The sequence below is a fragment of the Bidens hawaiensis genome, unplaced genomic scaffold, assembly GCF_021521415.1.
Source record: "Bidens hawaiensis isolate Kalapana, Puna unplaced genomic scaffold, B.hawaiensis_p1.1 tig00002186_1, whole genome shotgun sequence".
Classification (NCBI taxonomy): domain Eukaryota; kingdom Viridiplantae; phylum Streptophyta; class Magnoliopsida; order Asterales; family Asteraceae; genus Bidens; species Bidens hawaiensis.
In genome coordinates, this window is record NW_027491117.1 from 2,816,421 (window position 1) to 2,841,096 (window position 24,676).

A 24,676-nucleotide genomic window follows, 5' to 3' on the forward strand; every position below is an offset into this window, starting at 1 on the left:
TAAAACATTTTATATACTTAATTAAATCCTACGAGTATCTTGTGACCCAGCCTGTCATGGCTATGGAAATAATTAAGTTTCGAAATTATGAATTACTATTATAAACCGCTCAGCAAACACCACAGTGTTCGAGTACTTAGCAACTACCAATATGCACAGGATCATTCGCCATGCGGGTATAACTTAGGACCCAACCTGTCATGGAAGAGGAACAATCAAGCGTGGTGCAGTGTACCCTCCGACTGCCCACATATGTAATGGTCTAGACAACGTATATGATAGCCTGAGGGCCAACGACGACCTTTGTTTATAACTTTTGACTTTATGTAAATGACTCGTTTAAAGAGTTATAAAAGTTTGAGTGTATTCACCTTTCTGTTGATGATTAGTTTTCTGTAGGGATTTATGTTATGCGTTACGTTGGACATATAATACGAGAATAACTTTCTATAAATGTCTAGATCAGTGATATAGCTTTAGCTTGAGACTTGTTTACATCTCTATTAATCAAATAAAAATCTGAATTTTATTATGTTTTTTGTTGTATCCATACCATCCTGAGTGGATAATAAACCCAAATCCATCCTCATTCACCATCTTCATCATTTCTTGCTCAAACTGCCAATTAATTATCTCATTTCCAAACAAAATATGGCCACAATTTCAGCATCCGCACTATCCTTCAAACCCCAACTCCCCATCTCTTCAAAGTTAAACACAAATCTTTCTCAACCTTGTTTCAGATTCCAAATTTCAAACCCTAGACAACCCACAAGGCTTCTTTGTGTTGCCGCGGTGGCAATTGACCCCTCTTCGGAAGCCGCCAGGCGGCTGTATGTCGGTAACATTCCTCGTACAACAACCAATGATGAACTTCAGAAGCTTTTTCAAGAGCATGGCGCCATTGAGAAAGCAGAGGTTTTTAATTTCAGACTTAATTTATATATATATATATATATATATTATTATAAACTTTAGTTGTTAGGGGTGTGCATGGTTCGGTTATTAACCTATCCATTTTTCGGTTTAATAACCAAAATCAAACTTTGGCTAAATTTTTGCTTAGAAATACATACAATGAATGCATACATGAAATGAAGGTATAAATATATAAAATGGTGTAAATACATGAGATGGAGGTATACAAACTAGACATTATGTCGTTCGGTTCAGTTCAGTTCATTCGGTTTTCGGTTATTGCTCACCCCGACTTTTTGTTGATCAGTTGATGTAGAAAATTTGTGTTAATCATGCTTACAGTATATAGATTTTGACTTTTGAGGTCAAATCAATTGGACTTCAACTTAAGAATTAGTTTCATATATACACACTTCTTGGAAGATTGTGCAATTTCTAGAAGCATCTTTGAGGATTGGAATGATGAGCAAAAGTTAACAAATTTACAATTTTATAAATGTTTCTTGTGTTTGGTTTGTTTAAGCTGCTGTGAATAGCCCATAATTGTTATTAACTTGTTACAAAGTGTTTGATTTTGGACCTTCAGCTGTCTCTTGTGTACTTGGTGTATTGGGCTTGCCCGAGTTTTCTTGAATTGTTTGAAACAATTCGTCTTTTGTTTGTTTGAATTTTAAGGATGTTTGGACTTGTGTGTTTCATATCGAGTACTTTGACTTCAAGAATCATAATGAGCCAATTTTGTTTTGTAGGTAATGTATGATAAGTACTCGGGAAGGAGTCGAAGATTTGGATTTGTCACAATGAAGACCATTGAGGATGTAAATGCGGCCATTGAGAAGCTAAATGGCACGGTGAGGCTATATTTTAGTGTTTGTTTTCTTTCATCTCATGCAAGATTGCATAATGACCCGTTATCTATTCATATGCATCCACAAGAGTCTTCCTGTTTTTTTTTTCTTTTTCATTATTAGTGTATCTTAAAGACAAGCAAACTTAGGATTGTAAACAAACCGAATGAACAAGAATGGAGCATGTTTGTGTTTCTTTTGTTTAACGAACATGAACGATTAAACAAACAAGGTTTTATGGTTCATGTTTGTTTGTTAAGAAAATGAGCATGTTCGTGCTCATTCATTAACGGTTAAAGAACAAACATAGCTGAACATAGATGAGCGAGCATAACCGGGCTAAAACTAGTTATAACTAATGCGAAGAAAAATGTGTTGGGCCTAAAAGGTTATTAAAACTATACTAAGTTTTAATGGGCCAAAAAGTTTTAATGAATATATTAACGAACTGACTTACACAAACTTAAACCAATGAACATAAATGAACGTAAACGAACAAACATAAAAAGAATTTAAATGAACGAAGGTTCACAACATAAATGAACGAATCTGACGTGTTTATGTTCGTTCGTTTATTAAATACATGAACATAAACGAACTTCCTGCCGAATGGTTCACGAACTGTTCACTGAACGCTTGGTTTGTTTACAAGCCTAAGCAAACTAGATAATAAGTCATCTAACTTGTGTTCGGTTGAATCAGTTAAAGATATACTACTTGTAATTTTGATCAAAATGAGGATCTTACAAAAAATTTGATCAAAATTACAAATATTTATCAAAACAAGAAAAAAAGAATGTCGCTATCTCAAACGGAAATGACAGATAAGTCGGGCACCATTTTGTTGAATTTGCTCTTTTGACATATGACTAAACACATACATCAACAAGGGTAACATGGTAATTTCATTAACAGGAAATCGGAGGGCGTAAAATCAAAGTGAACGTCACAGAGAAGCCTCTGACTGGAGTCAGCTCTACACTTCTTCCATCAGAAGAAGCCCCATTTGTTGACAGCCCTTACAAGCTTTATGTGGGAAACCTTGCAAAAACCGTGACATCTGATTCGCTTAAGAGCTTTTTTGCAGAAAAAGGAAATGTTCTTGGTGCCAAAGTCTCTCGGGTTCCAGGAACTTCAAAGTCAAGTGGGTTCGGGTTTGTTTCGTTCTCGTCAGAAGAGGAGGTAGAAGCTGCCATTTCATCGTTTAATGATGCTGTAAGTTTCTACTTTGATTGTACTCTTGGACACCATCAAAATTCGATACTATGCTAATGCACTTTCAGTTTGATCGTTTTGGATATAACTTTTATCATATGTTGCTGCAGGTTCTTGAAGGCCAAAAGATTCGTGTAAATAAAGCTTAGTTGTCGTAGGAAACAAGTTTTCGGCTTTTTTGTTTCAGTTTATGTTGGGGAATATTTTTGTGGATTTTCATCTATGAGCTATCATATTATTAAGGTTGTGTATGATGATGGTATATGCATGCTGAATCATGGATGATTGTTTGATGGATCTCTAAATATAATGAAATTATAATTAAATGATTATAACAAAAGTTAAATAATTTGAAAGCTAGTTATAAGTTCAGTTTTGAACACTCAGGTGATGCCTCCGGTATTCGGAACTTAGTAGCATCTTGCTTCAGTAACACTACAGTAGTTTCAACTCAGAGAAGTCAATTATGACATAACATAATAAATCAAAAGCCTGCTATAAAGTAACCATGAGGATCTGTAATCGCATCCTCAAATAAAACCGATTACACCTTTCATCAAAAAGAGAGAACTCACATGTACAAGTTAAGCCAGAGAGATGATTCTTTACCACATATAGAAGACAGACTGACTCCAGAAAACCCACGGTTCGCCTATAAAAAGGAGTCTCGTGCACTTGGTAATGTTCATCCGATTTTCTTGCACTCTATACTTTTTAATACTTTATCATCTCTTTCGTTAATCACCTCTTGATCCGTATCTTATACGCCGAAGGCTGATCGCATAAGACCTCCTCCTGCGACGAGGCTAACGTTGTTTTTTGTTCTTAGCAGATTCAGGCAACTCTGAGCTAGGAATATCATAAACCCTTAGTAAGCCATATTCTAGTTGTAGCAACATGCCCAATGACTACTTGTAAAGTTTGTCAAGACAACATGTGGAGTTTGGAGAAATCAAATTGGAGTCTCCGTCTTTAAATTCTAAAATTTTGGAAATTTGTTTTCTATACGATTTTTCATCTTCATCTTTAAAATATAGAGATGTTACGATAGTAAATGCCTCACATCTTCAAAAACTAAGAAATGGTACATGACCTATTTTGGTTTGTACCTCTATCAGGAAAAGAAATAAAAATAAATAAAATAATATAAAGACATAAATTGAGAATAAGATATAAGAGATTAAACAAATTTTAAAAAACACATTTGAAGAAATGTGAGTTTTTAAAATAGAGATTTCAATGTAAATGTTATCTTAAAAAAAGTAATTTTAACACCCTGAGTTATATATTATATTGAATATGTTTATTGGATCTAATTGATCACAGTCATCATCTTTTACTCGTTATCATTACCAACTAAGGAAATGTTTGTTGTCGGTCCCAACTTTTGACCTATTATTTCCCAACGATCCAAAGCTAACGAAACTCTAATGTTGTTAGTATTTGATTATGTGGCATGCCTGCGTCCTCAAAAACTCGTTGGGAGAAATAGATTAATAGTTAGGACAGTCAGCAAACATTTCATTAGTTGAAACCGGCAGTGTCACAGCTGATAGTTGTGATTATTTAAATACAATAAACCTATTAAATATTATAGATAAGAAAACTATAAATATATTAAAAAACAATAACTTATTATTACTATTCAATTAGTTATGTCCTATTTAAAACACCAAATTAAAATAAAATATGAGATGGAATATAAATAAAATTAATCTATTAAACGTGTTAGCTTTGAACTAGACTAATTTCCGTTATGATGATAATTACTCTAGTTTGAATCATAAGCGATTACTTATTTCTTATTTCTGACTGTCTCATGAATCATAAAAAGTAAAAAATGGACTTGCTAGAATTCATTTAAGCTAGGGCTTACTACTTAAGTTTTACAATTATGCCCTTGCATACATTTTTACATATAAAGCAAGCAGGCTCTTAGGGTTTCATGCAGCCGACTGCTCTTCGCCGTATCGCAGGTTATTCCAGTTTTATTTGCTTAATCGGTTAATTGATTGATGGCATTTTGCTGGCTCTAATTTAAGTTAAAATAATCTCATTTGAGTTGGAGATTTTTGTTATTTTCAGTTTCTCTACTGTTGAATTGAAGTTTTCTTGTGAATTAAGTTGTTTAGATCAGTTAATTAATTTCGTTTTAGTTCAAGATTTATGTTAGTGCGAATCCGATTTTGCTTGATTATTGATAAAATGTATAATAGCAAATCTGCTGGTTAACTCTTAATATAATGAATTGATTATTATTGATTCATCAACTAATCAGTTATTATGTGCTAACCTATAATCTAGAACTAGGGGGGAGCTCGGACTGATAGAAAGCTTAGCTTTTTTGAGCTCGAGCCAAGCCTCAAATAAAAGCTTGTTTAGTTATTGAGCTTGAGCTTTCTATGGGAACATTGGGAAGATCGTTTAGGCTTGTTGAGTCTTAATGAGCTTTGTATATTTTTAAGTTTTAACTTGGACTTCTACGTATTAATGTTAAACTGCATACTGCATAGACCAGCTCGTCCAAGCTCATTTAAGGTTTTTCTTATAAATTAAACATATAAATGTAAAAGTAGTTGAAGATGTATATAAAATTTGTTAATAACTAATGAGCTCGCCCAAGCTCATTTATGCTTGCTAATGAATTTCTGTGTTTTTTTTATTGACAATTTCAGGTAAGAATCAATGGCACCACAGGCGAGGAAACCTCATGCATGCAGGAACCCTGATCTTATCAGAGGTGTAGGCAAGTATTCAAGGTCAAAGATGTACCACAAGAGGGGTCTGTGGGCCATCAAGGCCAAAAACGGTGGCACTTTTCCTAAACACGAGAAACAAGCCGTTGCAGCTGCTCCAGCAGAGAAGCCACCAAAGTTCTATCCAGCTGATGATGTCAAGAAACCACTTGTTAACAAACGCAAAGCCCGACCCACCAAACTCAGGCACATTCTTTGATGTGTTTTTATACAGGTTAATGCATATGCTTGGTTTGTATGTGTGTTGAATTGGTTTGCTATTTGTGTTCAGAGCTAGCATTACTCCTGGAACCGTGCTGATTATCTTGGCTGGAAGGTTTAAGGGGAAAAGAGTTGTTTTCTTGAAGCAACTTACCTCAGGATTGCTGCTGGTTACTGGTAATGTTCTTTTATTTCATATTGTAACATTCAAGTGATGATCTTGTTTCTTGTGTTACTATGTTTTTTATTCATTTATTGAAAGTGATTTCACTTTGTAGGTCCCTTTAAGATCAATGGTGTTCCTTTGAGGAGGGTGAACCAATCATATGTGATTGCCACATCAACCAAAGTCGACATCTCGGGTGTAAACGTTGAGAAGTTTGATGATAAGTACTTTGGAAAGAAGGTTGAAAAGAAGAAGAAGAAAGGAGAAGGCGAGTTTTTTGAAGTAGAAAAAGAGGTAACTGGTTTACTCGCATATACAGTTTCTTAGTTTTGTTAAATCGAGTATCCATTAACTCTTCGTTTAACTATAATATATATTTCTTAAACTCAAATTGACCCGTTTGAGATTGGGTTGACCCACGTACACAAACTGAAGTTATTGTTGTTAACCATGTATAGGAAAAGAGCGCGCTTCCGCAGGAGAAAAAGGATGACCAGAAATCTGTGGATGCAGCATTGATACAGTCCATTGAGGCTGTACCTGATCTGAAAAGCTATTTGGGTGCACGGTTTTCATTGAAAGCAGGCATGAAACCACACGAGCTTGTCTTTTAGAAGCATATTTTGAATCAGTTTTGTTTTCTAAATTATGTTTATTTCAACTCTAGATTTAGAGGATGCATTGTGTTTGGTTTTGATGGTGATCAACAATGAAGCTCTATTCTACTTTCTTATTCATCGTTTGCCATCGAGTTTTGGAATCTTTGTTTTTGGTCTATTATGCTGTGCAACCTGCTGGATTTGTGTGTTAATTGCTGGCTTTTGATGTGCCATTCTTGTTTTATATGCTCGCGTGTCGTTCTCTGCCTATGTGAGTGTTTTAATCTGTACCAAGTTATTGGTAGATGTAGAGATGGTGAATAGTGTTGTTAGTAAAGGGGAGTTTGCGCTGTATTGGCCGGTTTGATGAGAATATTTGAACTAAACCCCTAATTACAGGTTTAAGAAACAACAGTTTAAACCTAATACATGCTAGGTTTCACTCACCAACTAACGTGATTCTAAAGACAATAATTGTTACTAAAACCGACATATAATGGACCGTTTGTGTATGGTCTTTCGCCACGCTTTTTCAAGACCTGCATCTTATAGTTCGTCAAACAGATTATTATTATTTTTTTCAAAATATATGCACTAAGTTGTTTATATTGGAAACCAAGCCATGAACACGAGTACATAATTTGATCTTAACCAAGATATATTCTTTCTGTTTATTACAATTTTTGTCACACCAATTGTATACTTGTAAGTTGTACCCATCTATTTATGTTTTGAATAACTTTCAAAACATATTTAAAACTCCTATTTTGTAGACTTTCAAACTAAAAAGATATAGTTGGAAACTAATAAATAAAAGGTATTTGGAGCTGTATTGTTGATTTCGGTGGCCTTGTATGACAAAAGAGGCATGGCTGTGGATGGGAGCTCCAGTGTATCAGGTGGCACCGGGAAGAGGTAATACAAAGTGGGTAATGAAACAATCCTATATGCAGTCTGGGGTGTCGTATAAAGATGTAGTTGAGAAAGGTACAACTGGCGCATCGGATGCTCCCAAAAGAGAGATATCTTTGGAGTGTCCGAGTTTGAGCTACCCTACTCAGATTTTGGGGAGAGCGGTTATTGGGGTGGCAAAGGGTGTTCAGCCCGTGTGTGAGGCGAAGGGGATGCTAAAAGAGGCAGGGTTTGTAGATGTGGTTTTATCATATGTAGGTGGGTTGACAATCTTGGTCGTGTTCAAGAAACACGAACAAGCGAGTGATTTCTTGAAGTCGAAAGCTTGTATCTGGAAACGATATTTGTCGGAGGCGTCAATTTGGAATGGCCAAGAAATCCCGTTTGATCGTGTAGCTGGCCTTAAAGTGTTGGGCCTGCCGGTCATGCTTCGGGATAGTTCAGTTTTTGATAAAATTGGTGAATTGTTTGGATCGACTGTTTGTCCTTCGGAATTCTCTTGGCAAAAATCGGATAATTCCACTGGGGAATGCTTTGTGTTAACAAAGATTGAAAACACAATTGAAGAGGAGATTGTGGTAAAATGGAAAGGAAAGGGTTATTCGGTTTGGGTCGTTGAAGACTTGGATCCCGAAATTTTATGGAGATCCGTCTCCTGCTTGGTCGGAAGGTTCTTCGGATGGTGAAAGGAACTCGAAAAGCTTGTAATTGAGTTACATGTGGGCCCAAGAGTCTTTAGTTCTCAATTATTATTTAAATCCCTAAACTTTCACGCAACATTATTATTATTATTATTCAACTATTCCCTTCATCTTCTACAAAGTGGGGGCAGAATAAAAATCGATCATATTCTTCAAAGCGTAAAACTTATTCTCACTTTTACTTATATTTTGTTCATATTACATGCTTGCAATTGAGTTACATGTGGGCCCAAGAGTCATTAGTTCTTAATTGTTATTTAAATCCCTTAACCTTCACGTAGCGTTATTATTATTATTATTATTGTAACAACTCGGATTTTCCACGTATGAATTTATATCCGTTACTCGACTCGTTTTTTATTCGGGAAATTTTAATAATGAAAAATATCGCGGTTATCGAGAAATTATTTTACAATTTATATGTATTTATTATATTGATCTACCTATTCTAATAAAATAAAATAAATGTGGACACTTGTCATGTTTTTGTTCATTCTCACAATTTTTTTCCCTCCAAAACTAATATACCCTAATATATGTAATAAAGCAATAATGATTCACTTTCCTTTTACACTATATTTATATAATATCTATATATTTTTATAAATATAAATATTAACATATTATTTTACTATATATTTCAAAATACTTGGTGAATTTCAAAAATCAACAACAAATTATGTTTCTCAAGTGAAAATTGTTTCGGGTTTTTTGTGGAACTTAAATTTGATTTTATGGGTCAAAAGTTGATAAATAGATTGTTTGGTACAAGTTAACTGCATTTAGGTTAAAATTTGTAACGAGTCAAAAATAAAAATTTTGAGTATTTTTAAAAGTTTGAGAATGCAAAACAGATTTATCGTCAAATTTGTTATGGATTCAAAGTGTTGACTTTAAAATGTCAAAAGTATGAAAGTTAGAAGTTTAAACATGATTCGGGGTTCAAATTTATTTTTAAGGGCATTTTTTGAAATAATCAAAAGGTTCAGGATTTGGCGAACTGACTATTTTTCCCTCAACTATTAAAATATAAGAAAAGAATGCGAACACTTTCGACGTGCCACCCCCATGCCTAACAATACTTCTAACTTTTTCAAATTGGTTTATTTCCCAAATTGGTTCATAACCAAAAGTCTTTCAATTATACATATATGGCACCGAGAATGAATTTTTCAATAGAAAGAAGCATTCTCGGGTACGTTTTTGCGCGAACATTTTTTTTATTAAGTTCATCTAAAAAAATCATTTTGTGATATAAATAAAATCAATTAATGTACACATTGTATAGATACAAGTATAGATGTAATACATTTTTTTTTCATATACGCTATGTAATTTTTTTTACTTATAATTTCATAATTTGAATTACCTCGTGTTTGACACGGGCTCTAAAACTAGTTTAATATATATTTAAATTTGAAAGATATACGTTTTTTTAACCCGAACATAAACTTTTATCCACCATTGTTCCCACCTTCAATCTATAGGGACTAAAATACAATTTTTAACATTTCTTTATGACACATTTACCAGACCCGTACCCATGACCCGTGAACCCAATTTCGTGACCCGTTTAGTTACTTGAGCCTAAACTAACGATCTAAGTTAAGAATTGGATCTTGATTGTGATTATTCTTGCCATTCTCATCCTAATCGTCATACTTAATTAAGAAACAAGATCAAAGAATGATACGAATTGAGATATTGATGACCGACTTAACCTAAAACTAATTATATAATTTAGGGTTTATTAAAATTCAATTAAACGCGTTTGCACTTCCTTCATAACCCGAAGAACAGTAACCCTAACCCTAATTGCATTTATCTAGGCCGTAGTCCTCCTGTCTGGGTCTGTTCTTGCCGTTGGCGACCGGGTGGTCGTTCTCATTGGTTTCATCAATATTTAAGGTAATTGAAACATGCTTGTTGCTCGTTTAACATCGCATAACAAAAGCCCTAATACTAATTAAACGAACATTGAACAGATTGTTCGATTGCAGATCTAGGGTTTATAATCCAAATTGGGTTTTATTAATTACTGTATATATACATGCGTTTACAGATGTTAACCAGCTGACACCCTAGCTCAGTTGGCTAGGGTGTGTGTGTTCAATCTCGTGGGCCGGCTGCCACCCCGGTTCGAGTCCTAGTTTTGCCATTTTTTGATGTTTTTATTTTCTTTGTTGTTTTAACATATTTTAAGGATTATATTACACTATAATTGATATTAAATAAACCATATTTTGTTAAACCGACATCATAGAGTTGAACGTTTCGTGTCGATTGGTTTCGTTATAAGTTTTCGTGTATACACACACACACATATATATATATATGATCCGGTTCATTTTAGAAGTATTCTTAATGCGAGAAGTAGCTACAACCAATCATATTTTTTCCTTTTATTTTACTTTTAAATTAAATACAATGGTACATTGGTAATCTATTATAATCTTATATTTGGTAACTTTTAATTGCAAGATTGTTTCAAAAATTATTTTATTTGAAAAATATTATCTGTTTATCACCAATATCAACTGTTCAAAATTAAAAAAACATCGACACTCACAATCCTATATTTCTATCAACACAATTGCTAGTTCAGTATCCATTACAGATTTTTTGTGAACCAAAAATGTCTAATTCGATTATTATATTCACCAATCGACTATTTAGCCTAATTTTATTCTGTCCTAAATCGATTTAGATTTTGATGTTCATGAATTCAGTATGCGGCGATTCTCACAACAAGACAATACATCGAATCAATATCAGCAAATCAGGTTTCATTCAATTCTTTTATATCAACTTCAACTTCAAACATTCTTTCTGGATCAACAGGATAATAATATTCACATGTATATGTATATATATATATATGCTCCATTTTTAGTTTCTATGATTAGGTTTGAGTATAACAAATTGGATGTTGTTACAATACCTAATGTCGATTTTTATACGAGATTAGCAATTACTAGATATTTAGTGTGTATGCTATTATGCTTAGGGTTTATTTTTATTGAATTCCCATTGCTATAAGTATATGAGTATGTTATTAATTTTTTCTTAATAAAAGATCAAATTTGCTTAACTAAAAATGCCATAATTGGTTTAGTATCATTTTAAAACTCTTGATTTTCCTTCACACCTTATAACAACAACACTACACACCCCAGAAATGTATGCCCGGCACCTACACAATATGTACTTACGTAGTGTAGGTACTTACGTGTGTGTTTATACACACACATACAGTTACTTATGTATCTAGTGTAGCTTCGTACGTATTTATTGTTGCTACTTTTGTTTATCCAGTAACATTGTTACTCGATATTAAACGAAAAAAAATACAACTTTAAACGCACCCAAAACCCTCCCTGCACTATTCCCCCCCCCCCCCCCCCCGAAACTACCCCCAAAAAAAAGTGTAAGAAACCCATCGAACCATACAACCTAATAACTTACATGTAAAACTATTGGTACTTACTACCTCATAAATCCATATTTAATATTGAATTAGAAATACAACCTCTAATTGACTTAATTTTAACAGTAGATACAATTTTTTCTTACTATCCTACACATCTTTATTTAACATCATTTAAGTTAGATACAAGCACCTGACTTACCAGCACGACGATTCCAAGAAACTAACAATATGGGTACAAACTACTCCTTTTCGTCTCTGTATCATTTAATACCATCTATAAACATGTAACAACATTGGAGTTATGTATAGTCACAACTTCAATATCATGTTATTATCACCCAATTCCATATTGTCACAACTTCAATTTCATATTCAAGTGGGATACCTATTAACTGTTATTGTGTAGTTTAGTACATTTATTTTATCGTCAAGTTTATGCTATATTTACACCATTGATGTTATTTGAATATTATCTTTATGTTGTGTAGAGATATATATAAGTTGTGTCCATGTTTCTGTTATGCTCTGTAAACTTGTGTAGTTAGTTGTATTGTTTATGAGATTAAATACCATCTTGTGCAGGCTGTTTCATGCAAATGCATGTTTAAATCGCTATGTAGGAATTTTTGTTTATTGTGTATGTTCTTTGTGACTTTCAACCATATTAAGTAAGAAGATATGTAACTGGTTATTGTATTTTGTGTTGGATATATAACATATGCTATGGTTATATGTTTAGTTATACAGAGAAACTCAGTATATACAAGAATCGTTTCTTTTTCCTAATCATGTATTTGTTATATTATTTGAGTATGTAGTTTTATTATTCGTGAGAATAAATATTTATTTGTGGAGTCTATTTTCTAACAGATGTAAGTATTAATCTAGTAAATTGTGTATGTGTTTTTGTTCATTGTGTATGATGTCTAGCATTTTTAATCATTTTAACTAATATGCAATATATGGGTTATTGTATTTTGTGTAGGATTTGCGAAAGATTAAGGACAAAGTATATTAGAAGAAGATACTGAATGGACCAGCTTATAAGCAGTTAAATGCTATTCTAGATTTGCTTGGTTACTCTGAGCAAGAAACTATCACATTTGTTGCATCAAAAGGAATATAATATAAAGGTTTCGGTACTTGTCGTTGCACGATTGGCCAAGCAAAAAGGCTACACAGGGAAGCAGGAAATCAAAAATGTTGTGTCACAAATGCAATCAGTATACAAACAATCATTACTCTTGTAATTGCAACAAAAAAGAAAAGAGAAAAAATTGATTCTCCATCAGCATTACTATAGTTTTTCCTTTTCAAATTCATGTTACCATCAATTGCATTTAGGTTTTTTGTTTGAGTGCGCTTATGTCTTTTTAGTTTTGAGTATTGTTTGTTTCTAAAGACTTCACATTTATGCCATAATATGTTTTGTAGTATTTTTCAGTTTTAATTGAATTCATTGGTTGTATATGTTTAAATGTATACAAATCAAATAACAGACAAAGATCATAATGTCAAAGTTTATGGTCAAACTTTTGAAAGTTTAGGATGACATTGCAAGAACTATTAATTTGTTTAAGTAACCACTGAGAGTAATTTGGGTATTATTAAATTTAGGATAAAATGCAGAAATATGAGTAGGATATCTTATAAATAAATAATAATAAAAAAGATTATACCCTACACAGTCGAACACAAATTGCAGGGTAATTGGGTGTTGCAAGTTGTTGCAATAGGAATGATTTATTGAAGTGTAGGGATAATTTATTACACTATAGGGATACTTTGTTGCAGGAAAAGAACATACACTATCATTAATGCATTATTTTGGTGCATTAATAAGCATAACACATAGAAACAGACTTTACAATAATACCATGAATCCATCACATAAGAAAAATAATTTTTAAACAAAATGTAGAGTGCTAACTTTATCCAAGTTCTATAAACGGGCCATAAACACTTGACTAGGTAGTTTAGCTTAAAGAAAAACATAATTTAAATATAATAGGAATACAAAAGTATCAAATGTTCTTAGTTCCATTATGTTTTTATCACCATTCACCACGCGTGAAATCGTGTTTCTAACCAAAGCCTCCCCTCTGTGGTTTGGCATACTTGCAACGCCAAATGTCTTCAAATCTGGTTTTAAGGAAAAACAAAACAAATTAGTTCACTACACAACTTTTATAAAATAACCTACACATAAATACGACAATAACTGATAAAATACCCTACATAAACGACACCAATTATACACAATTGGATTTATCTCTTTGCAAGTATTTTTTAAAAGCTGAACAGAAACTGTATCGGCATACCACTGAAACAAAAATTGTTCCAATTCAACTATAATCCAAGCTAACCTACATCTCCAGATAAGCACATATACGATTCGTAGCGTTCCCCACATAGCTAACAATGACCTAAACCAAAGATAAATTAAATTATTAATATGTTTATATTATACAACAGACGAACATATTTTCCTACACAAATCAGAACTATTAGGAATCTACAAATCAAGCACACGACACCTACACATAGCATCATGTACCTACACAGTGCATCATACACAACCAACAAATTATTATACCACCCAAACAACTACACAACCAACTGTAATCTACATATACAACACCTACATAGGCAACTGTAATATACAACCAGCTGTCATCTACAAACGTAATATGTATAACAAATATGCAAACTTATAATTTACACGTATCTGAAGAACATAATAAATGAGTGATACCTCTAAATGTTGTTGAATTTGTACTATGTTAAAACTTGGATCATGTGTGTACCTAAAGAACATTTTAATATGACCCAACTCCAGAACATATTTGTGAAACAAGACAGAGGTTAGCTTACAAACATATAACAAGATAACAAATGAAAAAACTACATATTGTTAATTATGTTTACATTGCCGCTACTTGGTGATGAATGCATTCTCTTAAAATTGCACCATATCAAAATTGCAAGCTCCGAGTCTACACATCTAAATACTAAACATGTTAAGATTATCTTACACCAGATAACAAAAAAGACACATTATATAACAGAATGCTAACCCTGGAAGCAGCATAGGCAGTAGTGCTGTACCTACATCTGTACGCCGTACACTTCATAAAATGTATGTATGTAGGTACGTATGTCTACGCATGACTGCTCGTATGTCGGTATGCACGTGTGATGCTCATATGTAGGTACGTATGCACGCATACTTGTTCGTATGTAGGCATGTATGTTTGTCTGTACGTATATAGGGACACACACATGTGGGTACGTAGGCACATAGGGATGTATTCACGTGACACACACACACACACACACGTAGGTATGTCATTATCATTAATTATTATATAGTTTAACAAACACACACTTCTGCCTAATCCACAATTATTATTAGCTACACAATGCAAACCTATTTTTACACATAATTATCAATTATTATCAAATATACAAAACAACCAGATGCATAAACTTTGAAAATGACCTAAATCTTGGTATCCTACGGATACAGTAGCATCAACCTTAAGCATCCACCCAATTATTTACAAATTACTAACAACACATACGATTTAGATATATTAAATGTTTATAAATAAGTTTTTTACCTACTGTCACGGTATGGAAACCTTATATTATTATTATTATTATTATTATTATTATTAATATTAATATTATATGTAGGGCACTATTGTGAGATACAGATAAATTAAATCTTTGTGTATTCATTATTTAGTTTATATGATACTTTGATTCAAAACGAAAACATCCTATATACCTTGAATTTGTTGTGTAGGGTTCGATCACTGTAGCATATCAAAAAGCCCCAATTAAACCTCAAAACACACCGATAAACAACAAAGATGAACGATTGCTTCTTATACACACCCAACAGAATCAATCTACTTTAAACTCGTCGATTTTGTGTATCAATTTCATATGCTGATATGGATTTAGCGTGAGTAATGTGGAGCAGTTTTGGGAGTGAAAGCAGGGATTCCAAACGTTACTTAAGCCTATACAATATTGACGATTTTGCCCTTTTAAGCATAAAATATCTGTGCAAATATTCAAACTATTTACAAAATTGCCGTCATGTATCTTAAACCATTGATTTATATGATGAATGGTTGAGATTCACTTCTCGCACTTCTCGCTCTTATATTACTTCTCGCATGATCCATCCCCTATATATATATACATATATATATATACCTTATTAATAACAAATCATCATTATTTTATTAAAAACCGACACTAAGATTGATATTTCCCGTTGTTAAAAACGTCTTTATAAACTCGCACACACACACACACACACGGTGGGTGCTCGCGCGATGCAGCGGGAAACGGGGTTTAGTATCATCTGGTCTGAAATCGTGAAACCGTTCAAACATGTAACTGGTTTGATTTCACGGTTGATTTTTTTTCTTTAACTTCTGGCCAACCGATTTTCAATTTTCAAATGGTTGGTTTTTTGTTTCGAAGACAAGAAAACGTTAGTAACGATCTAGCTCACGGTTTAATTTAAAAACCATCAAAACCAGACCACAAATATCTCTACGTAAAATGTTGTTTTTTAACTGAAAAAACTATAGCAATATCATACTCAATTTAAAGATAATAAAATGCTTGTTTTTATGGTGCAATGTCTTTTAAAAAATATTAATATATGAAAACGTTATGGCCGTTTAAAAATAGTGGGGGGAAGTTAGGTTAAAAGTGAAAATAAAAAGAATATATAGATAAAAGATTAGGGTTAAAGTTGTAAGTATTGTTTATATTTAGAAAATATGATTAAAGTTAAGGGATCAAAATTGTAACTTTTTTTAACCAATTCTAATTGCACGTGATATTTATATGCTTTAAAGACTATATTGTCCTTCTTCATTATGCTTGGTTTGTTGTATCATGTATTATAATATTTGTAAATCCCTTAAATTTAAGTGTCTTAGTTTGCCCATGAGTTATATATTATATATAGTAGATATATATATATTAGTTCTTTTAAACAAAACTATAATAAACGTATTAAAGGTGTTATTAATATCGTTAGATCATTGTGAAAAATTTCAAGATATAAATTTTAAGATAATTATATATTTAAACGTATATTTTTATAGTAGATCTCGACTCATATTTATTTAAACTAATTATTTGTAAACCCGATTTTTATGACAAACAATGATTTTTATAATTAAATAATAATAATCCTAGAGAGCAATCGTTCAATCCATAACTTATTCCATCATAAATATAACTCAAATCATATCTAAATCGTAAGATCGTTATACGTATTGTATCATTTATAATTCACTCATCATATCATTTAATTAGGATTCTTGTCGGTAATTCTCGAAGAGCGTGATTTCCGCTTTCTTGACATAATTCATTCCCGTTTGGCTTATTCGATCAGGTGAGTTTTATCATTCCCCTATTTTACTCGATTTTCATAAACGTTTTGGGGACATATGCGTATATCATACTATACATACATATCTATATATACATATCAAAAATAGCAAACGTGTAATTGTGTGTGATTAATTAAATCTACTCATGTGCTTATTTGTCTTGGTATGCAATCGTTTGACATATCCCCTTGGAGAGGGTTCTCATTCTATTGACCACCGCCCGATTCGCTTAGCAACGGTCTTATTCTATTTATTTGCTCATAGTTGATTTACCGGCGCTCGATTCGCTTGGCAATGGTTTAATCGACAATCTATTTGTTTATGGTTTGACTTCATTACCGCATTTATTACGTTTTACTTATTTATCATATTAACATTATTTTGGTGTCAAAACTTGGTGGTAAACTCACTCAACATGTTTTTTGACAAAACTCCATTTTCTACGCATATGCATGTTGCCTGAGTTGAAGGATGGACACTTAGAAAGACCTTAGGATTATAATGAAGATATACATGGATTTAGACTTGTTGTATTTATTTATTTGAATTGTTTGGTTGTATTTGATTATTGTGTGTATTATTTGAACAAAATAATTAATTAGATATTGTCATTTATATTTATGATAGTATCTTCGAGCTGTGAGCAATCAAATCACGGCCCGGCATTTCCGCCTTAGGTTGGGGTGTGACAATTTTATTATTATTATTATTATTTTACTATTCCCTTCATCTTCTACAAAGTGGGGCAGAGTAAAAATCCACCATCTACTTCATATCGTAAAAGCTACTCTCAATTTTACTTATATGTTTTTCAACCTACATGCTTGTAATTGAGTTACATGTGAGCCCAGGAGTCATTAGTTCTCAGTTATTATATAAATCCCCAAACCTTCATGTAGCATTATTATTACTATTATACTATTCCCTTCATTTTCTACAAAGTGGAGGCAGAGTAAAAATCGATCATCTTCTTCAAAGCGTAAAACTTATCCTCACTTTTACTTATATTTTGTTCATATTACATGCTTGTAATTGAGTTACATGTGGGCCCATGTGTCATTAGTTCTCAATTATTATCTAAATCCCTAAACCTTCACGTAGCGTTATTATTATTATTATTATTCTACTATTCCCTTCGTCTTCTACAAAGTGGCGACAGAGTAAAAATCGATCATCTTTTTCAAAGCATAAAACTTATTCTCACTTTTACTCATATTTTGTTCATATTACATGCTGGTAATTGAGTTACACGTGGGCCCAAGATTCATTAGTTCTCAATTATTATTTAAATCCCTAAACCTTCACGTAACATTATTATTATTATTATTCTCTTCATCATCTACTAAGTGGGGGCAATATAAAAATCGATTATCTTCTTCAAAGCGTAAAACTTATTCTCACTTTTACTCATATTTTGTTCATATTACATGCTTGTAGTGGAGTAACATGTGGGCCCAGGAGTCATTAGTTCTCAATCATTATTTAAATCCCTTAACCTTCACGTAGCATTATTATTATTATTATTATTTTACTATTCCCTTCATCTTCTACAAAGTGGGGGCAGAGTAAAAATTGATCATCTTCTTCATAGCGTAAAAGTTATTCTCAGTTTTACTCATATTTTTTTTCATATTACATGCTTGTAATAGAGTTACATGTGGGCCCAGAAGTCATATCTCAGTTATTATATAAATCCCTAAACCTTCACATAGCATTATTATTATTATCGGATGATCTCAAATAACATCATATTAATTAATTAAAAGGTATGATATTTTATGTGCATAGATATTTTTTTTGTTGGTTTCATGGATACAATATCATTTATTAGAGTCGGAATGCACTTGAAGAACCTCTTTTGTCACACAGAAGAGTTATAAGCATACGTATTTGTTACATCATCAAGAGTTACAAGCAGACATGGACTAAAGATTTTGATTTTTGATAAACAGTGTATACTGATCAATACAATCACAAATGTAGTATACAAGAAAAGTTTTATTTATTTGCAACATATTTGTGTAATCTTAGTCATGTAACTTCTGTTATTTTGTTATTTTAATGTAAATTGTAATTTTATTAATATGATTCTTTTGTTGATTGATTTATGCAATTAGTTTATTTACCAAACAGCCCCTCCTTTAAAATTGGGGGAAACTTGAAGGCTATGGTGATACTGGCCCTAGAACCTTCTCTTGATCCTTTCAATTAAATTAGGGTTCCTGTTTCTAGGGTTTACAGAAGAACAACAGTTTCTTCTTTCTATTAATTAACAGACAGGCATCCAGCAAATGGTTCGTCCCAACGCCATTAGACTCTTCTCATGGATTGCTCGCCGCTCACTCCACAACAATCCCGTACGCACAATTATAATATATGTTCATTCGATTTGTATCTATTTGTTAGTCTTTCAATTGACGTTTGTTATGTGATTGCTGTGTAGTTGTATGATTCCTTGGTAAAAGGAGGAAGTTATAGGAATTACAGAAATGGTATATCTTTACTGCTCAAAATTAACTAATATTTTTATTATTTTGAGGTTGTATTGTATTTGTGTTTGATTTATGGCTGGTGTTTTGTTGCAGTGGTTAATTCGAGGTATGGACCGCGTATTGGAAGAGTTGGTGGATATTATTGTGGGAACACTAGATTCATTCATGCCACTTGTATGTTCACACACTCTCTGATTTTTTTTTAGTATTTAAAGTTACAATCCTTTTATGTTCTTCAATAGTTTATCTTATCTTGAATTTGAACTTCTATACAAACTGCTAGGGGTGTAAACGAGTTGAACCCCGACTTACGAGAGCGAGAGCTCAGCTTGTGAGTCCTTTTTCACGCTCAGGTTCCGCTCGGATCGGCTCGTTTGTTATTTGTTAATTATTAAACTATATGCGTTTTTAAGGAGAATCTTAACGAGCCTAAGCTCAGATCGAGCTTGTGTGCAGTACCTTAAAAGAGCCAGAGCTTGCCATTTGCAGTGTGAAATTAAAACATAGAAGTCTAAAAAGTTAAAAACTTAAAATTACACTTGGCTTGTTAAGGCTCGACGGGCCTAAATGATCTTCTCATACATGCCTTGTGCTCGATGAGGCTCGGCTCGTTTTGAGCTTTTTATCGATCCTATCTCAAGCTGCGGCTCAACTCGTACACTCCTACAAACTGCCCTTTGATGATGGAAACCATATATAGAGTGGGCCATTTGATTTTTTTTTTGGTGTTGAATTCTGGCTATAAAGAACATATTACAAGTCTCCAGAAAAATTCAAAAACTTTTAAACCTTGTTTTATGGGATTTTGTAAATTTTGTAGCTTACTTGACTTGCCTTTTTTATATTAACTAGCATACATGGCCGCGAAAGATTATTATGATACACTTGGAGTCAGTAAGAATGCAACAGCATCAGAAATCAAAAAAGCCTATTATGGGGTTTGTATCTTTCTCATAACCTTTTGCTTTGCATTTACATATGTTTTTACTATATATTTAATTTATTTATTTTTTGTGTTATTTGGAACTTGTAGCTAGCCAAAAAGTGGCATCCAGATGCAAATAAAGATGATCCCGAAGCAGAAAAGAAGTTTCAGGAAGTTTCAAAGGCATATGAGGTACTAAGGTGTTATTTAACTCTTGATATGCCTTTCTAGATTCTTATAGTTTGCAAATTTTGTTGTTTAAAATTGCGATTAAATGTGTTATATTGTATTAAGAATATTAATTTTCTTTATTTCATGAAACAAAATATGTTTATGACGTGTGCCTGACCTTTGAAACTAACAAGAATTTGTATGAGTTTATAAAGTGGACAAATCTCAAAGGTATCTTGTATTATTACAGGTTCTGAAAGATGAAGAGAAACGAGCTCAATATGACCAGGTTCAAATATCAGCTTTCTTTTATAATTTTATAACCGTTTTACCTGCTATTAGTTATTGAATTTCGACTTCTTAAAGTGTTGCTGTATAATATTCATTTAATCATGTATGCCATACTCATCGTCTTTTTCATTTGATTCACTGGTGTGTATAGCTTGGTCATGAAACTTTTGAAGCAACTGCTGGCGGTGAAGCGGGTCCAGATCCGGGTCATTGGCGCAATCCATTTCAGGACCTCAATGATGTGAGTTTTTGATACTTTATGTGAATAAGCTACTCTTTCTATTAATTATTTGTACGCCTAGTTAATATATGCAACAGACACCGTTTAGTTGTTTCTTTTTCACCCAAAAGCTGTTATGAGCAAAAATATCAAGTTTTATAGCAGAAAATATGAACACTGTACAGCTATTTGTGCTACTATCTGTACAGAGTATATGTTGCTGACAGTAATAGATATATGTATTTTAATTATCCCCTTTCTGTTAGGACTGTAAACGAGTCAAGCTGAAATGTTGAGCTTTGCTCGAATCATGAATCACTCCTGCCAGCCTGTTTATTTTTTGCATTTTTTTTTATATTTTACACATACTATTATATAGAAAATAAAAAGTAATATTTTACGTATTACATCTTGACTAAGCTTCTTTCCAATATCTTCAACTTCTTTTCTTCAAAAAGTCCATATTTTTAAACTTGTATAATAGGGCATAAAGTTGTAATTTTGGGTTATTTATATATTTGTGTGTATATATAAACTTATATTTATTTGTATGTGTGTGTATGTATATATACATATATGTGTGTGCGTGTGTATTTATATTTTAAAATTGGGCGAGCCAACAAGCCTGCTAGCGAGTCATGAGCCAAGCCAACCTTGTTTCGGGCTTGACACTTTACATACTGGGGCAGCTTGGCTTTAGTATAAAAGTTAATTATAGATGCAAATGCAGATCTTTTATTTATGTGTCAAACATGCTAATTTGAGCATGATCTATGTATGCTTTCTTCTCTAGTTTCATTCAATTTTATCTTAGAACTATACTCTTAGTCTCTTATTATTGGATTATAACTCTTCTTTTTGCGCATGTTGGTGGGACAGATATTCGGCTTTGGGTCGTTTAATAGGCACTTCACTGGCAAGGACGCAAAGGTCTTATTTTTATAATTTAAAATTTTCAGTATTGTTTATGCATTTTATTTTCTATCTGATGTGTTAATGTATTCTTCCATCATGCCACAGGTAGCCCTTGAACTTTCATTTATGGAGGCTGTTCAAGGATGTACAAAAAATATAGTCTTCCAGACCGAGTTGCCTTGTGAAACTTGCGGTATGATATATCATTTTAGCTCTTTATATTGTCCGTTATATTTTTGATTTATGCTCAATATTATTTATGACTTTTGACAGGTGGAACTGGTGTTCCTCCTGGAACAAAGCCCGAGACATGTAGGCGGTGCAAAGGAGCAGGCATGGTTGGTATTATACTATTTTATTTTTATCTTTTTTAATTTCTTATTCAGGCTAACATGTGTTCTGTACTATTGCAGACAATTAATCAAACTGGTCCATTTAGAATCCAGGTCACTTGCACTCAGTGTGGTGGAAGTGGTAGATATGTCAAGGTATGTGGCAAATATTTATTTCACAAATCCAAGTATCATGTTTTTACTTATCTTAACATAAACATATATGTTCTGAAATAATTGACTTTGACTTACAATATTGGTTGACTAACAGAGCTTATGCAAGTCATGCAATGGACAGAAGGTGGTGAGAGGACCAAAGTCTGTCAAAGTGAATATAATGCCAGGTAATTTTTATATTTCTTGAATAAAGTTGGTTTTTACATGAGTAAAGTAAATGCAACACTTGGAACAGAATCTGAACAACTTTTTTTTATTCATATTAAGGACACTTGTCTTATAGTTGCAGTTCATTTGTAAAAGCAGTCATATTTATTATTTGGAATTTGCAGGAGTGGATACTGACGAAGAATTAAGGATGCCTAGATTTGGTGGAGCAGATCCAGATGGCAACCAGCCTGGTGATCTTTTTGTTGTTATTAAGGTAACATCATGTTACATGACTTTTGGTTGAAGGATCCATTGCTTATGCTACATATGCATTTTTCTTAACATTTATGTACTTAACATGTATACATCCTGCGTCTTTTTTGTTTTTTTTTGCCTTGTGTGTATGTATGGTGCCTTAAATTGGAATTTATCTGTATACGTTGGTAATCTTTTAGGTACGAGAAGACCCTATATTCCGACGAGAAGGATCAAACATTCATGTCGATGCCGTACTGAATATCACTCAGGTAATTGTAACAAAAAAGAAACAGTAGCTAAGATTACAAACTTACTGCTATAAACTTTTCTTCAAGTCACATATCTAACAAGTAACAACAGGTTAGCTAGTTAACATTTAGGTAGTTTTATAGTATTCTTTCTATAAAGATCACAACTCTAATAAGGTATAAATAACACAAGTGCGGAAACATTCACCAAATTAACAGATCTTTTGCTTGTTTTTTTACAGCTTTGCTGTTTCTTTTATTAATTTGCAGGCAATTTTGGGAGGAACAATTCAGGTCCCGACATTAACGGGGGATGTTGTTCTCAAGGTACCAATCTCATTATTTCAAGAAAAATGGTTAATAACATTAAATTCAAGAAGTTACAATTCATCAAATTAATTTAATTTCATATGCAGGTTCGTCCGGGAACCCAACCTGGTCAAAAAGTAGTTTTAAAGGGGAAAGGTAAGCATTAATAATAACAATAATAATAATAATAATATTAGGTTACTATTATTTATTTTTAGTTTTCTTCTTTCTACGGGCCTATGAAACATTAATTTTTTGTTCTTTATTAGGAATTAAAACGAGAAACTCTTACTCGTATGGAGACCAATATGTACACTTCAACGTCAGCATGCCAACGTACAATCTTCTCGCATTTTTCATTTAGTTACTTTTAAGATATCTGTTCGGCTAGTTGAAACTTGAAATATGGGTTGTTATATGCGATTAATTGTTTGTTTTATTAACTCAGGAACTTAACTGAAAGACAACGTGAACTGATCGAGGAGTTTGCGAAAGAAGAACAAGGTGAAGATGATAAAGGTGCTGCGGCTGGCGCAACTAATTAAATACGGACACGTGGAAAACAGGTGTAGCAGAAAGCAGAGATTTTTTCAGTTATGCGCCTCTTGTATTTAAAGGGGTTCAAAGTTTTGATGGGAAAGCGATGGCGTTTAAGGGTTTAGTTTTACACATGTATGGCATGCAAAAGGGATATAAAGTGTACCCTACAACTTGTCTTGAAACATAGTTGCAGCTTTGGGTATTTTTGTCTTTTTTTACTTTGTAGTAAATAGGTGCTTTTAGTGTAAAATAAGAAGCCATTTGAGCTGCTAGAGCTTAGAAACTGTAAAATCTATTTATTTGAAAGAACTTTTTTTAAGCGGGCAACTACTAGGCTGTGTGGGCTTGACTGTCTTCAAATAGTTATTTATTTATATGATGATTAGTATATATTAATATTAATATTTGTTATAAATTTATATTTATAGAAGTATTCTTGCTGTGACAATAGGAGCGTGATTTGGTAATACGCC

General features: G+C 32.7%; 3 protein-coding genes across 3 annotated transcripts; all 3 read left to right on the forward strand.

The window, feature by feature from the left end:
• The first annotated feature begins 651 nt into the window (after window positions 1–651).
• On the forward strand, window positions 652–3,161 carry LOC143610122 (small ribosomal subunit protein cS22-like). Its single transcript, XM_077084694.1, has 4 exons — window positions 652–918; window positions 1,668–1,769; window positions 2,682–2,981; window positions 3,092–3,161. Exons 1-4 carry the CDS (start codon window positions 652–654, stop codon window positions 3,128–3,130), a joined length of 708 nt encoding a protein of 235 aa, XP_076940809.1. The 3' UTR covers window positions 3,131–3,161.
• Window positions 3,162–5,649: 2,488 nt separating this feature from the next.
• On the forward strand, window positions 5,650–6,849 carry LOC143610133 (large ribosomal subunit protein eL6-like). The gene is made up of 4 exons (XM_077084698.1): window positions 5,650–5,923; window positions 6,009–6,115; window positions 6,217–6,398; window positions 6,563–6,849. Exons 1-4 carry the CDS (start codon window positions 5,667–5,669, stop codon window positions 6,716–6,718), a joined length of 702 nt encoding a protein of 233 aa, XP_076940813.1. The 5' UTR covers window positions 5,650–5,666; the 3' UTR covers window positions 6,719–6,849.
• A 732-nt stretch (window positions 6,850–7,581) lies between these two features.
• Window positions 7,582–24,322, forward strand: LOC143610304 (chaperone protein dnaJ GFA2, mitochondrial-like). The gene is made up of 18 exons (XM_077084825.1): window positions 7,582–8,193; window positions 19,619–19,667; window positions 19,761–19,841; window positions 20,520–20,605; window positions 20,701–20,784; window positions 21,014–21,052; window positions 21,206–21,295; window positions 22,154–22,204; window positions 22,295–22,382; window positions 22,463–22,527; window positions 22,603–22,677; window positions 22,793–22,865; window positions 23,031–23,122; window positions 23,304–23,375; window positions 23,625–23,681; window positions 23,771–23,819; window positions 23,933–23,999; window positions 24,112–24,322. The coding sequence occupies exons 1-18, from the start codon at window positions 7,582–7,584 to the stop codon at window positions 24,206–24,208; spliced, it is 1,827 nt and encodes a 608-aa protein (XP_076940940.1). The 3' UTR covers window positions 24,209–24,322.
• The last annotated feature ends 354 nt before the right edge of the window (window positions 24,323–24,676 follow it).

Bases quoted from the DNA above. Each gene is read 5' to 3' on its own strand.
- LOC143610122 (XM_077084694.1), top strand. From the start codon at position 652: ATGGCCACAATTTCAGCATCCGCACTATCCTTCAAACCCCAACTCCCC. The intron at 919-1,667 runs GTTTTTAATTTC...TTTGTTTTGTAG, and splicing joins GCGCCATTGAGAAAGCAGAG to GTAATGTATGATAAGTACTC. The intron at 2,982-3,091 runs GTAAGTTTCTAC...ATGTTGCTGCAG, and splicing joins TTTCATCGTTTAATGATGCT to GTTCTTGAAGGCCAAAAGAT.
- LOC143610133 (XM_077084698.1), top strand. From the start codon at position 5,667: ATGGCACCACAGGCGAGGAAACCTCATGCATGCAGGAACCCTGATCTT. The intron at 5,924-6,008 runs GCACATTCTTTG...ATTTGTGTTCAG, and splicing joins GCCCGACCCACCAAACTCAG to AGCTAGCATTACTCCTGGAA. The intron at 6,399-6,562 runs GTAACTGGTTTA...AACCATGTATAG, and splicing joins TTTTTGAAGTAGAAAAAGAG to GAAAAGAGCGCGCTTCCGCA.
- LOC143610304 (XM_077084825.1), top strand. From the start codon at position 7,582: ATGGGAGCTCCAGTGTATCAGGTGGCACCGGGAAGAGGTAATACAAAG. The intron at 19,842-20,519 runs GTATGTTCACAC...TATATTAACTAG, and splicing joins TAGATTCATTCATGCCACTT to CATACATGGCCGCGAAAGAT. The intron at 20,606-20,700 runs GTTTGTATCTTT...TGGAACTTGTAG, and splicing joins TCAAAAAAGCCTATTATGGG to CTAGCCAAAAAGTGGCATCC.